The 19,491-nt window shown below is 39.7% G+C and overlaps 1 protein-coding gene across 1 annotated transcript in view; it reads right to left on the bottom strand.

Annotated features, from left to right (window-relative positions):
- The window catches only part of DIP2C (disco interacting protein 2 homolog C), a gene marked incomplete at both ends in the record, with an annotated part of 317,089 nt that overhangs the window by 56,480 nt on the left and 241,118 nt on the right, over positions 1-19,491 (bottom strand). The window contains 9 exons of the mRNA XM_084280380.1: positions 638-747; positions 2,801-3,002; positions 7,355-7,469; positions 8,298-8,506; positions 10,689-10,825; positions 12,392-12,531; positions 17,014-17,128; positions 17,951-18,070; positions 18,181-18,274. Coding sequence (XP_084136506.1) covers positions 638-747; positions 2,801-3,002; positions 7,355-7,469; positions 8,298-8,506; positions 10,689-10,825; positions 12,392-12,531; positions 17,014-17,128; positions 17,951-18,070; positions 18,181-18,274 — 1,242 coding nt within the window. The remainder of the gene's footprint in view (positions 1-637; positions 748-2,800; positions 3,003-7,354; positions 7,470-8,297; positions 8,507-10,688; positions 10,826-12,391; positions 12,532-17,013; positions 17,129-17,950; positions 18,071-18,180; positions 18,275-19,491) is intronic.

The raw sequence follows: 19,491 nt of genomic DNA, 5'->3' as shown, positions 1-19,491 counted from the left end.
GTGAAGCCACTGCTGGGATTATGATGCATCACTACATATCCTTTAAAAGCAATAAAACAGTTTTTACTGATCTCTCTGAATTTAATCACAATTGTTTAACTTCCTCTCTTTTTCTATTATAAATATATATTTATTCAGCTTATAAGTTACTAATTTAATTACTCACATAAATCCTCAAAAGAGCTGAATTTCAACTTAACTTTACAGGATCAAAACAACAAGAAATAAGGTCAGGACCATACATACAAACAAAATTCCCTGGACTCCATATGAACTAGTGAAAAAGAAGTGACAGACAGTGATTTCTGGCAGAAGCCCCGTTAACATTTTCCACCATGTTTTTTCTGTTGTTCCATGTAAAAAGATATTAAAAAAACCCATACAAATGTAATGCAGCATTCTCCCCTCACATCTCTTTCATATTTATCTGCAAAGTGGTTCTGAAACATTTTAGTGTCAATTAAAAAAAAAGCCATCAACAAATTCTGCAATAATAATAATAATAATAATAATAATAATAATAATAATAATAATAATAGTAGTAGTAGTAGTAGTAGTAATAATACAACCTATGTACTGCTAAGTGTCCTGATGCTAACTAGCTAAATGTAAGCCATATCAGAAAAACTTAGCTTACCTTTCTGGCTTGGTCATTATCTTCTATTTGCCCCAGATCTCTACCACTGGCCTGTGCAATTCTTTTTCCAGAGACCAAGTTCCCCACCATCACAGAGGCAGGGCCAATTTCTAGAATAAAGCAGAATATACTAAATGCAATAAAAATGTTTCACTTGTGGATGAAAATTCTTATTTCTTTTGCAGTACATGGTATTTTCCTCATTGCTATCTGCAACACCAAACCTTGAGCACGTCTTGCTGATACAAACTTTGGTTGATGGACCAGATGTAGTTGGTAGATACACAGGCCTGGATTCATTCTCTCCAAACATCTAAGTGAGGAGCCCATCTAGCATGGGCTCTCTACAGCTAGAGACACATCTTGTCTGCCTTGATACAAGGAATATTCAGAAAATTCAGGCCCTAATTTAGGCATGTCCATTCGAGTGCCTAAAACCAGATGAGATGCATCCAGCCTTTGGGGACAATGTTCCTACTTCTCTCTTCTGTTCCCTAGGCTAAGTTGCATCTGTATTAGCAATTCTGTAACGCTGTAGACATGAAGTGAAAAGGATGAGGAAGGCAGATGGTGCATATGATAAAATATCTGCAACCCCTTTGGCACAAGGCAGAGACAGAAGAAAAGTAACTGTAGAGGAAAGGAAGATGTCACGGCTGACACGTCTCCATGATGTGGATTTCACTGATAGTTATTTTGCTGCCATTAGGGAAAATTACCTGTCTCACAGATACCATTTATGTTCATGTTAACATTTGTTTTCTGCGTCTCCATCATGGATTACTGACCAACTGCAACTGATACCAGGCTTTACTCCTCATCTACAATGTCCAAGCTTTGTCTCAGTGATGGTATGGGGTGTAAGTGTCAAAACACAAGATGTGTAAGCAACCAGGTAACGTACAATAAACAACACCTACAGACTGCTCTGCTATAAAAAGATGAAAGCAATATCCTCTGGGTATGTCACAACTACAAAAAATAGGACAATGTGATGCTATCAGTTTGGTTTTGGTGTTCCCAGCATTGCTTTTACCACAGTGATACATACTGTATGCATAAAGTATCTGTATCTTCACTGCACTGATCCCAATTTAGTGATTATTTTACAAAGCAGCAACAAGGAAAATACCAGTGAGCACTGCCCTTAGAGACTTCATTGCTTTTCTTAAGTTAATGGAAGTCACTGTTAACTGCTGAGATTTCCGGTATCTGCAAACTGGTTTTGATTTCTGAAAGATTTGTCCAACATTGTCCTGGCACTCAATTTGTGGTGGATAGTTCCCATATTTGTGATCCAGAGCGTAAAACCACCTCATATTCCAAGATGGTTTTCAAAGTGCAAAGTAACCAGCATTGTCTCATGTAGCTGTATTCAAGTCTCATGCCTGAGGCTACAGATCCAGCAGTCCTTGAAATTAATCTGAGCATTAAAATCTGCAATTTGATTCAGAGTAAAAAATATACTCAAGTATGCTTGTTCAGTGGGCACGAGTAACCAACATCTGGCCTACAGCAGGTGGTTACAAGGACCTTCTCAGTCTCTTGAGTCAGTGTCTTGCTGTACGGGTTCATCCAATATTCTTCATAAAGTGTGGCAGAACTTCTTAAGAACCATCTTAAAGCAAGTTAGGGTTTTCCTTCAAATATACCTCCTGTAAGAATAACCCAGAACCTCCCTACTCAGGTCAAAACCTTTATCATCATTCTAGATTTCTATTAATTCATTACCAATTTTCAAGTATTTGTTCTTTTTGCACTTACATAGTGTCAACAGTCTTCTTCCTCTCTATTTCTCCTCTACAAACTGAGCCTTCAAATAAGCCAAGATTTTATCTTTCTCTGTTTTGGTCTCAGCCCATTGTCTTTAAACATGACTGACCAGGAATTTACAAATAACTCCAGGTATGGTCTCAGCAGTACCTTGTAGAGTGATAAAAACGTCTTAATCTTTACTGAACTGAGGGGTTTGGAGCATATTTCCTTGCACTCTTTTGTGCAGGTACTTCTAAGATTCTACCAAACCAATGATGTCCTTAACACACCTGAAACATTTAACAGGAACAGCTGACTGAGCTGATTCTCAGTTCTTTGATTCTGCTTCATACAGTACTAAGAACACACAGCATTAATTCACAGTCCCTTTGCCGTCACTCATCTTACCTGGTTGCTTTTGCCTTGGTTTAGGCAGGTTTGTTACACATGTGTGGGGACACATCAGCACATTGCAGGGATGCAGGGATCCTTCCAAGAAGAGCTGTTTGGTTTCTGACAGGTGTATTCCTCCCAGCGGCGTCTTGGGAAGCGTGTTTGCTGGTACGAGCGCCAAGCAGTAGACTCCCACTTGATGAATACTGTCAATAGCCTAAAAAAAAGCAGGAAGTCGATTCTAATGAAAGGCTAATTTTTCATCATTCTAATAAGCACATGTTGTTCTGAATTGCTGCATAATAAAACAACCCTAATAATTAACTGGCAATGGAAAGACACTTCAGCAATGTCAGTGATAAGGAGGTTCTTTTCAGTGGGAACAGGTGGACGGAAATGTAACACTGACGTTATTACACTCGTTCCAGAAGATAAAAAAGCAAACAAAAACCCGGTGATAAATACACAGAAGTCTATTAAGAGACCCTACCAAGGCATCCCTCTTGGGCACATGGTAGTAGTACACATCCTGGAGTTTTATTACTAAGATGGGCTGGCAACTCATGTGAAACTGTTTCAAATTTTTGTGCTTCTCAGAATTAAAGTTCAAAAGATTCCCATCAACTTCTCATCCAGCCCATCTGGCAGAGCAAAGAAAAATTTCAAAGGCTGCACATGTATCACAATATACTTACTGATCTGCACAGGTTAGGAGTTTTTAGTATTTTAAAACATAGTAACTGTTTGGCTCCCTGATTACTATGTAAAAGGTTGCACAGCAGGAAAGGGAAACGACAATATAAGGAAAAACTGGAAAAAAAAATCTGTTGAGTGATAATCTGAAATGTAAGCAAGCATCTTTGAAGCTTCCAGTAATCATGTTCATTGCCTGACAGGGAACTCCATCACTTTCACTTTCACAAAATGTATAGCATACAGTGTCTGTGCAATTCATTTAGATAAAGGTGAATATCCATGCACTTAGATCTTAATTCCATACACATTTTATCCAATTATTTTCCTTACACTGGTAACAAAAATTGCAGCGAGTTCCAAAAGCAGCTTCAGACATCCATGCAGACCGAGAAACAAATTACAGGCAGCGTCTCTAATGAGTAGTTAAATGTTCAAAAATATAATTTACCTAACTTGAATTTTAATTTTTAACTGTGAGGAAAGTGAACACATCTCTACTACCTAGAAGAAACGATCTATATTCTGAGAATCAAATAATCATTTACAGTTATGTACTTGAGTGTAGACCAATAAATTACTGATTACTTCTACAGAGACTCTAAGTAATGTTTTGCTTTTGCCTTCTGTTTGCTTCAGTTTTTATTGATTTAATTCCAAAATTTCATAAGAAAGAATAATGAAGCAGTTATTCGTTTTAGAAACATTGCAGTTTTACTAGTGGCTGATCTCATAGTAGTACTAGAAGAACTCACTGCTGGTTTACAGACACCACACCTGAAAGATCAGCAACAGAGAGATATACGACCACTAACACACAAAGTCTCGTGTTTCTGGCAGAAACCATCATAACCTCCTAATCATAATGTTATTTGTACGTTCTGAAAAGCTGTGATAAACCTGGGATCCTGACCTGAGATCAGCCTGAAGGAAAAGCATTACAGGGCAAGTAACCACTCTTATTCAAACATATAAAGTGAGGTTTGAGAGCTGGAGAATGGAAAGCAATACCCAGCTGGGATGGGATATGGGGTGTTACATACAGTGACTCCCCAGGGACTTCTGAATCATCTCCTTTGTGTACCGCTCCTCTGCAGCACAGTGCCTGGTAAAATGTCACGAGCCACTCAAAACTGTCACCTTTCACACTTACAAGTTTGGCACATTTCTGAAGCAGGGAATGACTTTGTTTCACAAGGACGAGCAGAGATGAACTGAGCCTTAAACTTTTCAGAGAGGAGTACCAGTCAATACTGCTGGCATTTACGCCTGTTGATGAGATGGCTTGGTTTTTGAGATGACTGTTCAGCCAGAAGTAAACAGATTATCTGAAATCTTTATCCCTCTCTTTCACTGAGAAAACAGATTAGCAATACCAGAACTTGTAGAGAATCCAGATTGCTATGCTGTTCAAGTTAAGAAAACATCTAATTCTGACAAAATTCTCTGGGCAGGCACTCTCTTAGCTTTGCCTAGTCCTATCAAGTCCCGCCAGCATGCTGGCACTGGTAAAAAATCCAGTCTGCCATGTAGAGGAACCACAACCCTGCCTGAAGGGTCAGAACAGTTCCAGATGCCTGGGAGATGTATAGGTATTCAAGATCCATCTGACTGAACTGCTGCATTACCTGGGATCTTTACTCACACTGTCACTGCAACACACTCCTCCTCCAATACTCTCAAGAAACTCTATACCCAGCCTGACCACCACCTCCCAAGCCTGCCTCTGCTAAACCCCACAGCTGCAGTCTAACACAGCCCCATGTGCACAGCTCTGCCATCCATCAGCCCTCTGCAGGGGAGCAGGAAGGGTCAGGGAGAGGTAGAGTACGTGCAACCCACTGGGAAGAGGTTCTGCAAATCGATGCAGCTCAACACAGCAAGAGATACAGAGACACAGCAAGGCACAGCAGAAGCAGGCAGTGTAGGGCAGGGCTGGCACAGGGCAGCACACACAGGGTGTCAGGCCATTCTCGCAAACATCATCTGAAATGAGCAGCAATCTGGTAGAGTTTGTTAACAAGCACATCATCGATAGTCATGACACAAGTGTGATACCATTGCATTACTCATCACTAGCAGATGATTCAGATGCAACTGGTTACTACTTCCTGACATTTGTCATTAAAACTCTAATTGGGAAGGAGGCACAAAGCATCCCACATGTTCCTGGATTCTGGCCTCCATCTCTGCTCTTTGCTGAAGTGGAACCACAAGCTTCCTCACATAGTGATACATGCCAGAGTTGTAGACTTCACACATGGGTGATGAAAGCAGCCACACATATGTGTGCTTTGATATATGGCCTATCGTTCTCAGACACTGCCACGACTTGATCATACTCAGAATAACAGGACTGGCTTTTGGCAGGAAGAACTTGTCACGGGACTCCCACAGTGTTCAGTACTGAATTCTACTGGCTATGATGGTGCAAGATCATCTGTAGAAGTCACAAAAATGCTCAGCTGCCAAAACAGTAAGCCCAGAGTCTGAACCTTTTCTTCAGGAGCTTGCTACCTGGTACAAATTACTGAAGCACAGACAGCCTCTCCTTCTCTGGTAGTCAGCACAGGTGTTACTAGATGCTTCAAAGGCTTTCTGGACATTCTAGCTTTTCTTAGTAATAATTTAGATACCTCTAGCTGTACAAAATGTAGCTACTCTTTAAATTGAGAGAGGAGATACACCTGTCTTGAGATGGATGAAAGCTTATTTGTTCAGTTTCTTCAAGAATATGGTAGACAGTCCTTTTCTTATTCAGTACAAAATAAGGATGAAAAAAAACCTCTCTGAATTGAGAGGGATCTTTTTCTTGGGTAAAGCAAAAAAGATGTTTGCAATGTGTTTACCTGAGAAGACTTCTTAAGGGAGGACAGAAAGAAAGGCAGGAAAGGAAAATGGAAGTAACAGGTGACCAGCTGTAGATTGAGCTGAGATCATTTCATAAGGAAGCAAAACACAGACTTATTTTGACTCCATCTCCACTAAACCTGTTGCATTTAAGTAAGAATTGGCTTAGTCATGGAGATGGAGGAGATGGACGATGACTACTATCTAAAGTATCTAATTAATTTGGTTTTGTGTGGACATATTTGAAAAAAACTTTGAGCAGGTTATGATATTGCCTTAACTTGGACTGCTGTATGTAAGGTGAAGATCAGAATTTTTTACTGTTCAGCAGCTTCTGTCTTCAGGTCAAACTGTTGAACACTACCACCAAGGTGGGTTTCATCACAGTGGTATGCACCTTGCATGGTCCACCAGACAGCTGGAATGGGATTCCTTGCAATAGCTGTCCTCTGTGCAGATCATCTCACTGTAGATACCTAGGTCTGAGCTAATCAATCGCTTCATTTCAGTGGAAAGAAATTGGCATTTTAAGGCTGTGTTTCATTTGGTTTATTTTAGCTCTCAACATGGTGCAATAGAAACAAATAATTCTCTGCTACTGATTAAAAAAATTACCTGGAGATCTGGCTCAGGTATATATATCTACTTTTGATGACATCAACTCTGTATTGGTGACAATAACTGTTTAGTAAAGACTTTGGTAGCTTGTGACAGTAAGAGTATATACTACAGTAATTCATTACCCTTTTGAAGCAATGAATAGCTATATCCTTATAAAACACATGCTACTCCTTCCACGCCCTTACTTCTTGATTAGGGAAAGTATCACTATCTGGATATGTACAGCCCAGACAGGAACTGTCACACAGAAGGATTTAATTTTGTGCTCATTAGGTGCAAGTGCAACTAAATGTGGAGTTACAATTACTCAAAGACAAATGTCAGTTACCTTGGGGGCCTGAAAGATCAATAAAAAGAATATAAAGCAGGAAAAAACAGCTGCTGAACGTGCATAAGGAGCATTACCTGGAGAACTCTACTCATCCATTGAAAACTGTCTTCCTCTGTGGAATCTGGCCTTTGCTCAGCGACAATAACTATCCTTTCATCATGCAGCACACTCACAGAAAACACTGCTATTCTGTAGAAGAGAAGGTGAGAAGAGTGTTTAGTGCCAGGACAGACAGAAAACCCTGTTTTCTACATCAAGCTTCCATAACTACAACTTTTTCATTTATTATTCAGACAACTGGTGAATCAGATTTTTATTTGCGGGTAAAAAGTAATAAGAACAATTTTGGATAACTTTTGGAAGAGAAATAGGGGTCTTTGTTCCATAATTGAGTAAATACAGGCAGAAGGTCACAGCAGCGTTGGAGAAATGAACTTTTTTGGGGTAGTAAAAGCACTAAATTTGAGTCACAGCATAGTTGCTGTAAACTGCTATATACAGGCAGCATAAACACCCTCTTTTTCGCCCTCTTAGAAGAAAGTAATTGCAACATCATTTTGTGAGAGGTCTGCCATGTGGTCAAGTGTGAGTGCATGTTACTGCACCAGGCTCTTCATAAGTTTCAGCTGCCTCCTGCTCAGTTGCAGCATATTAGGAATGGCACGCGAGGAACCACTGTCATGTTCAAGAACTTCAGTGCTAGGCATACTGGAAATGTTCAGCTCAGAATGGAAGGATCCTGTTGAGTCAGCACCTTCAGAATTAACCAGCTGTTCAGCTGGTAATTATAATAATCACAGTTTTGGACCTTGGTGTCTGCCTCAGCACTGTCTCAGCTTCCCTCTGCTGTCTGTGGTTCCAGCAATGTGGAGGAAACCACAGAGGAAATGTGGAGGAATGGAGGAAACAATGGAGGAGACCACAGAGCAGATAAGGCACTGCCTTCTGGAAGCATTTTGGGTCACACCTGGTCTAAGCTAAGTAAGGATTTGTACATTATAGAAGAAAGGATCAAACCTTCCCCTGTAGACAAATTTCATTGGTTCTACAGCCAGTGCTGTTGCTACAATGTCATCAGCATTGTGTCTTCTTCCACTGACAACCATCAAACCATCCATTTTGCCGATAACAAAGACCAGTCCACCTGGTCCTATAAAGCCTAGTAGTCCGGTCCTTATAAAAGGATATTCAGTGATGGGGCCACCAGAACTAGTCATAGGAAACACCTATAAGACAGAAAAAACACAGGTATTCAGTTCTATACACAGAGATCATGATGAGAAATATTTCATGTCTGCTCTCTCAAACAGCTCTTCTGGAATGAGGAGAAGAGGTTGCTGGTGATGCTCTTTACATTTCACTGACTATGAAGTGTCAGGAAACTTCTAGACTAGAGTGTGTAATTTTCAGGACTTGAGTTCCAGCAAGTTGAACTCCACTCCACCATACACCTTTATCCCTAACCATGGCTCTGTAAATCATCTGTGACATAAAAAAATACATAGATCAACATAAAGAGTATTGAATTAAAAAGCAATGCTGTGCAGAGTGCAGTGAACCTGAGGTGCCACGTGTAAGTTACTGAGAGACTAAATTGTAAACATTACAGTAGTGCCTCTTTTCAGTACCTCATGCTCATTTCCAGCACAGTGCAGAGAAATAAGCAGGTTAGAAGTGAACCTATTTTAAGGTACTGTACATTAATGACTCTTGCAGCTGACCGTATTTTTATCTAAGGTCAACTAAGTCCTCACAACACCAGTCATAATGCCTTCTATAGCATGTCTGAAAGTGAAAATGCAGCCCTATGCAGAGCCTCTCTAAATGTCTGAGCACCAGGCACATACATGACTTCCACAGGACAGATTTCTAGTGCTTTTTCTATCCTAAGTAGCACAGCATAACCCTGGCATGTGAGTGATTCTAACCACACTTCCCTGTTGATGCTTCTTTAAACTGAAAGAGTCTAAAGGTAAGTTAAGACAATAACAAGTGGAAGACCATGGCTATACAGTGTCCTTCGAGGATCATCTAAAAATAAAGGTCAAATTCTGCTCTCAGATGTCCACAGGTAACCTTTACTGAACAGATTTAATGCTTACATATCCTCAGCCATAAATCACTTCAGCTCTGATACCTGTAACATGAATTACACAGTAAAACATAAGGAGGCCAACTTGGACAGGGCTCCTAAAAACTGCTTAACTATAAAAACAAGTGGTCCTGCTCACTTGGTGGCAATTTATTTGCTACCATTAGGAGTAAGTCTAAATCAGGCTAAATATGCTGTTAAACTGCAGAGCCAGTTATGAATTATGAATGATTTTATAATTATAGCAAGTACTACAAAATGAATGTAAGCACCTTTCTACCCTGAAATGGGTCAAATCTGGGATTATCACTCACACCGGGAATTGCCAATTGTACGTGTAGCACAGGAATCAGCTATCGACACATTTCAGACCACAGAAGCACAGCAAGACTCCTGGCTTCAATAGCAGGATGGAGAACTGTATCCACTAGTCTCCACTGTATAGTTGTATAGTGTTTACAGCGATCAGGTCTGCATTTTGCACGAGGTGTTAGTCATGTTTGGTCTACAAAAAATGTCAGTATCAGAGCATTTGTTAAAGGAAATGTAAAAGTATTTTCCTTAACTTTTTTCCCCTCAATATTTAAAGAGAAAAGGCTCAGAACTTAATAGAAAATCTCAGCTCAATCTTCTTTGGTATTTCTCTGATCTGTTCAGCCTGTCACACTGGCTTCAGCAGAAGTTAATGGTAATGACTGAGCAGGTACAACAGAGCTATCAATACAACTGTCCGCACTGGAGCTGAAACCTACAGAAAAATAGATTCCACAAAGCAGAAAGGCTTTCACCTATGGCAATTTAAACAAAGGCAGGTGGGAACTAATTAGGAAACGGTATCTTTGCTATTCAGATACCTCTTGAAGACTACATCTGTCAGGATTCTGTGGAAATGCAAGCCTTTACTGATGGATGTGCTACGGAAATGTTGGAAAACGCTTTTTAAAGACACCCAGCAGCCTTCATACTATTTGCAACAATCAAATGCTGCATGGAGCTAGCTCGCAGACTTGTACAGTATTACCTTTTGAACTTTGTCTTTCTTCCTGCTGATTGTTTCAGCCCTTAGTATCTTCTTTCAAAGTTAAACTAAAAGCTCTTCAGAGCCAAAACTAAACCCACATGAAGATGTACTATTGCACTTAATGAAATGGGCCTCAGTGCAGATTATCTGGCTAGAGTACAGATCCCAAGCCACAAGCATTGGTTATTACTGCTGTTGAGATGATATTGCTATCACTATTTTATGTCAAGTATTATCTCAGAATAGAAAAAGTTAAAAAGGAAGGATTTTATATAGCATTTTTTGATCAGCTTACCTCAAAAGTATTTTTGGTCATGCCCGAAAGTCCGTAATATGATGTACCCGTTGCAATAGCACATACACAGAGTTCTCCTATTTCATCTGTTTTACAGAGCTGAGGAACTCCATCTGGCTTCACTGAACACATTATAGCTAGAGGGAGAGCACAGGACTTTAAAGAATACTGTAAAAGGAACTACAGAATAACATAAATGCTGTGGGAAAGGCATTCCAGTGGAATTGACATAAACAAATAAATCATATGTAGACTAATGTCTAACAATTGGTTTCTCAAACCAAACATCAAGTTGTTTAACATTATCAAATGTTATTTATACTATAAATAGTATTTCTATGAAGAACGCAAAGACGTCTTTCACCAATAAAAAAACCTAATTTGCCTCGCTCGCTAAAACTTCAGCTGGTCTGTAATAACACTGCAAAATGTGATTGTGTTCCCAGTTTTGCATACTGAAGACCAGATTAGCCACAGTCAGTGCAGAATGAAACACGCTAATGGAGTTCTTGATAATAACTTGCCTGCCAAGGAGGCAGGCAACCGGGAAATCCACCTCTCACAAAGTAGTGAGAAGATCAAGACACACTAGCAGACTGGTATGGTTGTTACTAAGAATCTATCAGGGCTCATTCCCCCCTCTCACTGGCCTTACAGAACTGCAGAGACTGCAGGAGCTAAACAGGAGGGATTAGAAAGCACTGGGCTGAGGAAGAAGCGCTATTTTATGTGTCAGCCATGTGAATAAGAATCGGGTATGCTGCTTTAACTGTAATCCCTGGAGCTGGAGTCCAGGATGTGTATATTTTGTAGTTGGAAAGAGGGTATGATGAACAACCAGAAATGAATCGGCACATCTTTTAAGTAGAAGTGTAAAGACTCTCAAATGGCCTCTCTCTTACTCTGAGGGTAAACAGAACCGTCTATGTTTATTGAAACTATGGAAATGTAGCATGAAGTGCAAGATGGCACATCTATAATAGCATCTTATATGGAAAGTATTAGACAACAACCAATCTTCCTTTATTTTAAGTTGTTCAACTGAAATTTTGAAAGATACATCATTATGTGTTAGCCCTTTGGTGCATAACAGACATTCCCTTATGAAAAACTACAGTATTAGTCTTTTCTAGTCTCAAACATCTCATTTAAAATCTAGCTCTCTTATGAAAAATCTTATCTTGATCTGTATAGGCACTGGTTTCAGTTTGAATCTGTCAACATGAACTGTTCAGTCATACCTCCTCTATCTAATAACTGGGTGATAGCACAAGATCTTGGGAAAAACATTCTGCAAGCCTTCAGAAAGCAATTTTGTTGATCCTTAGCATAGGTTATGAAAACTTTCACTACCGAGTTTCATCTGGCTCAGGCTTATGGATATTTATAGCCTCCAGACATTGGAATCCAACTTTCTTCTTTTCTGTACCAGCTTTTCACAGTTAAGGAGTAGATGTTCTGATGTGGAGTCAGGTTGTTTAAAGTACACTGCGATGTGAGCAAGCACAGCTACTGAGGTAAGCAGAGAGAGGAAATCTTGGGATTTGCAAACTGTGAAGTTTTACTGGTAACTCTCCTCAACTAAAATGTTTTCATGTACACACATCCTAATCCCAATGCTTGTTGTCTATCAGCACAGTATACCCAGCTAGGACACTCTACAGCTAGTTACTTCAATAGCTGAATCACAGCAACTTCCTTACCTCCTGGCATCACTAAGCCAACATCCTGGACAGTCAGCACAGAAAGCTTTTCTTCAGAGTCCACCCGAATCACTCCGTAAGTGAGACCATGCATGGACAGAACTCCTCTGCCTGGTGGCTGATTGCTGTCGTCAGTTGGCCTGCAAACATGGGTAGGTTAACACATCAGTGCACTATCCGGCAGACATAAACATTTACTTATTCTTACTAGACAACTACTGCCAGTGCTCCTCTATTTGAGAGTTTATCATTTAACTTTCTTTTTTCCCCTACCAGAACTGACAGAATCCTGCTTTTCAATCATTTCTGAACAATGATGTTTGCCAACTCTCCCATTCAGTAGCTACCCACAGATATGGGGCTGCAGAGGTGAAAGCAACACCTAACATTTACGAAAAGCAGCTTGTATTTATCTTTCAGATAGATTTAGAAAGATTGTTGGATTACCCAAGAAAAAGCCTTTTGACTTCTTTAAAAATACTTAAAGGCAGTACAGATGCTGTGCAGGGAAAATGCACTCTAAAGATTTGGAACGGCTCAGATAATAGCTTGATATGTTACTGACTTTGGGGCAACCTAGGAAACCAAACTCACCTGCTAGACTAAAAGCCTAGCTCTAGCACACTGGCATCAAAGCCAAGATTTGAATATAAGTATGCTGTGTTTAAACTGGCGATATGACTTCCCACTCTCAAAACTTAAGCTTTTAAAATTACTTAAACAGAAGAAATTAGGTTGTAGTAGATTCACTGCCAAGCATCTGTGGAATCTGCAAGGACTTCACCATCTTTATTTTCGTACATATAATTGAATTACTCCTAGTCTAATTTACCCCCATGAAAATTAAAACAAATTACACCTTCATCAGTCATGGTCAAAATGTTGTGGATGCAGCCTCTCTGCAACACCTCAGTTTGCTCAGAGTCACTGCCGACACGCTGTACGATTCCACAGCATCAGCACAAGCTGTCTGTCAACTTGTTTCAATACAAAACCGCTGGCTGTACCAGTGGATACAGTTATACATATGTAGAGCATGGCTTGAGCAAACGAATGTTGACGTATGCAAGTTATTAAGTCAAGAGAGTATGTCAGGGCTTTTCATGTCTGGAAAGATTCTTATACTGTCCTGCATTTTAAAATGCAAACCCAGAAGCTAAGGTGATGCTGATTTGGGTGTGGGTAATGTATCCATGTAGAGCAGCCAGACTCCTGCTATATTCAAGATGGATAAAAGAGCCAGGAGTATTTAGTCCAAGATTCTGTATTTTTCCTGAATACTCCATCATACCTCAGCTATTTTTTAACAGCTAATGTCCTTTTATATGACATTTCTCCTCTACTGTGCTTGAAATACTAGATGGGCCCAAGCCAATCATGCTCATGTAAGCCCTGACGTGATTGGCACTATAAATTTCAATTAATAGGTTTTACGAGGCATATTTCTCAAGTGACATTGTCAACAAAGAAGAATGTGGGCATGCTTGAAAACGCATTAGTGCATAACAAATGGGGCTAGTAAACAAGCAGCTGTGATAAATAACGTTTCCATCATGGAAAAGGAACTTTCAGCGACGTTATTGATCAACTTCCTCTCACCCTTGCTCCCCAAAACACCCATTTTACTGCTCATGAAAAGAAAGGTTTCCTGCAGGCAAACACAGCTTCTCACAACCTTCTATGAGTAGAGGCCATCTAGACTTGCATCACCCACATTTTCTTGCATTACTTATCACATCCAAAGACTGCTAAAAAGGAGAGTGGGTGCAGCTTTGGAAGACTCTGCCTGTGTATAGGAGGGGGTGCCAGGGAGGGGAGCTGGAAGCACAAGGCTCATGTTGGGGGACGTATCACTAGAGCCACACTTGCTGTGGCCTGGGCTGAGACAACAGGTTTGCCCTCCTAGGGAGAAGCGCTGTGCAGGTGAGCAGAAGAGTTGGTGCTGAGGACCTGGGGTCCACAGGCCGGGCATTTCAGAGCTCCTGTTTCTAAGTACTTCTGGTATCCTGGGAGTGTGAGGTGGATCCTTGAACAAGATGTGAGTTAGCCATGCTCAAGTGTCTGCTTGCACATAGCTAGGTATCTGACACCGAAAGGGAATACAGTCAGAGGAGCAGGATGGTGGAGCGAGGTGGGAGCTAAGCACCTGACAGCACCAGTACATCCTCTCAGAAAGCATCTTGTCAGCAACAATCTTGCAATATATGGTATCTCAGTTTGTCCTGTGCATGATATCCACATGGGAACAACACTAAAACAAGTATGTCTGCCAAGCAGAAGGAAAGAAATCACTTGGAAAGATTATGACATACAAATACCACCATTCCAATGTATTTATAATTTTTTTTTTTAAATTCACATTTTTGGTTACATATTCACTACTTCTAATAGTGGATTTGGAATTCTGTAAGTCTGCTTGCTAGACAAAGATGAATCCTTTGATTAAGGCAGGAGCAACTAAACAAAGGTATAATTCCACCTACTTTATATACTAAGTAAATTTAGCTTAATCCACCAAACAAACCCATCTCTTTAGTTTCCTTAACCGTGAAAGAGAGACAATGTACACGTATTTCAAAGCTGATTTGTTCATACTGAGTAGCTGAAGAGCATTTTGAGAACAGTTACTACTCCATTTACAGATAAAATCTATTTTACCTCTGTTTTTTGCCAGTCATTTCAATGGGAAAAGACAAGTTCTTAAACTTTTGCACTGTCTTAAGCAAGTGGGTTTGGACTAATATGCAATGAACAGAAGGGAAATACCATAAAGAATTATTTGCATGACACATGCCTTTAAATATTAGGCTTCATAATTCAGCTCTAAGGCTAAAGTACCTATTAGTCTATTCCTGACTGCCTTTTTCTAAACTATAAGGGTATTTCATGTGAGAGCTGGTTTTGATACTCTTCCTTGTAGGAACATCAGTAAAAATACACCGTCAATTTTGAAAGAGTTGGAGCATTAACAGGGAACTCTCTGGATCCGTGCTCTGCAGGGAATCATTTTAATGCACACTTCAGCTGTAACTCTTTGGAACTTGTAAGATAATGACATTACTGTCAGTGGAGATGGCTTGAGTAAAATGAAGAACACTAAAGCTCCCAAGTTCAGCTGGTATTATCCTACCATTAAACAGGCTTCAAATGAGGAGATACGTGTTCAGTAACATTCACTGCAGTAAGAACAGCTCTGTAATTACACAGCAAAGCACTGAAGACAAAAATACCTTTTTTTAAAAAAAATTATCCACTATTTTATGTGCTAATAATTTCTTTTTTATGTAAGCCCTCAATGCTAATTAATTTGAAAATGAATTTCCAGTGTTTCATATGGCTACAACCAGAGAGTTTAAGGCTCAAAAGGGGCCACCAACCATTGCACATTGAGGTACCATGAGTTCCCCCACTTCATAACCTGCGATCTGCGGCAGATTTTCCAGGGCTAGCACAGGAAATGGAAACCCTTGCCTGTTAATCAGTACTCAGCACAAGGGATGTCCATGCCCATCCACCTCCTCTCTGCACTTACAAACCAGAGCTCACTCCAAGTGAGTGACGGTCTGCACAGCCTGTTGCAGGGAAACCCATCGGAAGGGAAAAGCAACGTACTCCTCAGGACAAAGCTGCCAAACAGGCTGGTGGGGCTGAATGAAGGGCTCTCTGAGATCCTGCAGTTCACAGAAAGACAACTAACCTGGACAGGGTAATTCCCTGATGGACAGCTTTCAGATGTTTTAAGCAAAAAATGAGGTGGCTGAAATTCAACCACACTCTTGGCCTTGTGTCTTTCTTCCTGTGATGTTTTGTTGGAAAGCTAATTGAAAATCTAGTTAAGTTTCACTTGGACCGTGCACTTAAACCATGTGGCAGGAAGCATTTTACTTAATGCTATTAGCGTGCTTTACACTTTTATACTGCATGTTTTAACATGGGAAACAGTTAGAAATGGCTGCAGAAATCTGAACTTAAAACCAAAGTGCCGACAGTTTAAGGTACAACTTTTGGAAAACTCTGCCAAAAGAGACAACAGTTAGGGCATTTACTGTGTGCTACAACACTCATGACAGGTGAGTGCTGCAGACCGACATTCATGTACATAAGGCTTGATAGTTTTATTAGAATTTATCCATTTTAGTTCTAGGCACAAATCCCTCAGACTCAAAGGGCGTTTCCAGATGCCTGCTGACAGTGTATGAACGGTTAAAAAGCGCCACTCAGCCAAAACCAACTGGCAGAATGTCATAATTCTCTTTAAACAGACCACTTCAAAGCATGATTTTCCTCGATAGCAATTCCACTTAAATTCCCACATTTAAATTCGGTTTATGCTTAGGGCATTTTTCCACTTCTTCCAGAATTAGATTTTGCTTTCAGTCTATTTAATTTAAAATTAGATAAAATTACAGAAATGGGAACTATACTAAAAAAGCACTCTGAAGTTACCATATTACTCTACAAATTCTTCATGTATGTCTTGTTTGGACATAAACAGCTAGAGAACTAAAAAAGTTATTCAGAAGTGAAGTACGTAGACACATACTTGAATAAATTTTTAATTTCCTTCCAAAGTACCACACATATTCTACAGTGGGTCCCTTTCCACTGGTGTAACACAGTACCTTCGAATAGCCACAGTGAGAGCTTCCGGTGAACTAGCGCAGGGACAAATGACCTCCTGTCTTAGACCTTTACTTTGGAAGACATTGAGAAATGCATCACAGGAAGAAATAGACCCTGGAGTAAAGAAAAAAAAAGGGTCAGAGGAGAAAAATAATCTGATTCCTGAAGTGGTGCTATTCAAACTGCAAACTTACTACTGAATTTATAGGATTTTCAAGACAAAAAATTTTAAAAAGACCCATTTCCACTGGGAAAGAAGTCATGGCTGATACAACTATATAAATATATATATGTATATGTGCATAAAGTTGTGCCTGCATACAGTAAATAGAGACTAATTTTTGAGCATAAAATCCTTTCACTATGCTTACATAGAAAAGCCATTACTGCTAGATTTCCAGTATGGCTTTCATTACACTTTTCTTTTTTAGCATGAGGCAAATTAAAGATTTAATTCAGAAACTCAAAGCAAACTACTGCAAACAAGCAAAACACCTATACGTTGGTACCTTAAATAATACAGAGAAGCAGTTCATGCTATTAATTGCCATGAAGTGACCCAGATGTGGTTCTCTAGAGTAATGTAAGTATGCCTGTAAAATTCTCAGCTGCTTCTATATGAGTACCGTCATTCAGGAGAAATGTTCAGATCCTTTCTATAGCTTAAGGTTATTTACTTCAGTCTTTACACACAGTCATGTTAAACAAAACTGGATTTACTGCAACTTACATTATGTGGAATATAAAGTTTGCTTCAGGATTAGCTGAAGAAAAATGTATTTTTAGAAAACCCAAAATTAAATAGCTTCCATAAATACCATATAGTTTGCAGCAGAAAAACTCTATACTTCGTAAATCTTTTAGCTAAGATGACTGAATACTGACTGAAGACAGAAAACACCTTAGCCTCTACTGGACTGCAGAAGCATAGCTTACATGGGTTTGCACCATCAGCCACTATTAGCATACGCAGTGAGGAAAGGTTGATGTCTCTCTGATCTCGATGTGCCACCAACGCCCAGTGCATGTCTCTGGATTTTACACAGGCAACTTTTGCTGCAATAAGAACGGGAAGATTACTAATACAGCACATAAAAGCTGTACAGCTGTATTACCAATTTGATTTTGACTTTGATTTTATATTTCTGGATATTCCAGTTCCTTACCTTTGTATTGACAGACTTTTTGTATCCAGGACAGTGGATTCACTTTCATTAAGGAGTATGGGATACTTATAACATGCATCATGTTCATGACACTCTGAAATCAAATAAGACAGATGGGTTTTATAGAACAATTGTGGTAATTATTTATACTATGTTATGGGCAGGGGCATCTATGCAAACCACTCTAGGCCTGTTTTATTGCCAATGCTGGAAGTTATCTTTTCTTATCTAGCTATTTACATTAAGATGAAACAGATCTTCATTTTCTAATGCTTTAATTAAGAATTAAAGGATTTGGAGTAATCAGATCATAACTTTGAAGCGGTACTGAAAAAGAAAGAAACAGATTTTCTTTCTATTTATACTCTAAGCGATTCACTTTAAAGAGAAAGAATAAAAACCACTGGATGAACAATGTCTGCATGTTTGCTACATGTAGGTTAATATTATCCCCAAGCCTGCTAAACTTCAGTATATATGAAGACTACTCAAAGGGACAAGTAACAGTAATATATCTGTCTTACAAAATCCACATGAAGACTGGAAAGCTACTAAAGGTAGTGCAGCACAAGTTATTGAAATGACAGAGAGAGAAATTTGAGTCACAGATTTAGCAGACATCGATTTATTTTAACAGAACATACACTGAGGAGTTTCTTGTCCTTCTCCAGGTGGGCCAATTCCAGTGTTTTCCACAAGGTCATGGAAAGTTACAGGAAGTTTAGAAAAAGCAGCTGAGTGAAAGCAATGACAGATCGAGAACCAATCTCCCAGCTTGAGGCAGTCAATTGCTCTAGTGATTTCTCACTGTTGCTACTAAAAAAACCACCTGGAAATGACCTGCTGCTTTACTTCTGTTACCATCTAGAAACATCTTCTGAGGGCTCACAGCAGTTCAGGTAAATACAGTATTTGTTTTGGAATACCTAGGCTTAAGAAAGGTTAAGTGTCCCTGCAGATGAGTCATCTAAACACTTGCAGAACTGCAAAGGTAGCTGTCCTTTCAGGCTGGCACAAGTGTAGGTATAGGAAAAGCACCTACAGGCATGTCACCAAAAACCCGAAGTTCATACCAAGACTGATTGCAAGGAAGGCACAGAAAAGCTCTAGTAGATGCTCGTTTTCAACTTCAGTGATAAAGATGTTTTCTGACATGAGACATTTATGGGCATTCTAACAGACCATTTCTACCCCAGAGCTGTTATTACTGCCCTTTGATATTAAGAACAGTCTAACACTGCGTGGGGAAAGTATATCAGATCCCTGGGAATCATAGCATGCAGGGCTTGCACATCCTGGGACACCCAAACA

This window comes from Gallinula chloropus (assembly GCF_964237585.1).
Source record: "Gallinula chloropus genome assembly, chromosome: 2".
Lineage (NCBI taxonomy): Eukaryota > Metazoa > Chordata > Aves > Gruiformes > Rallidae > Gallinula > Gallinula chloropus.
This window is presented reverse-complemented; position numbering and strand designations above follow the sequence as displayed.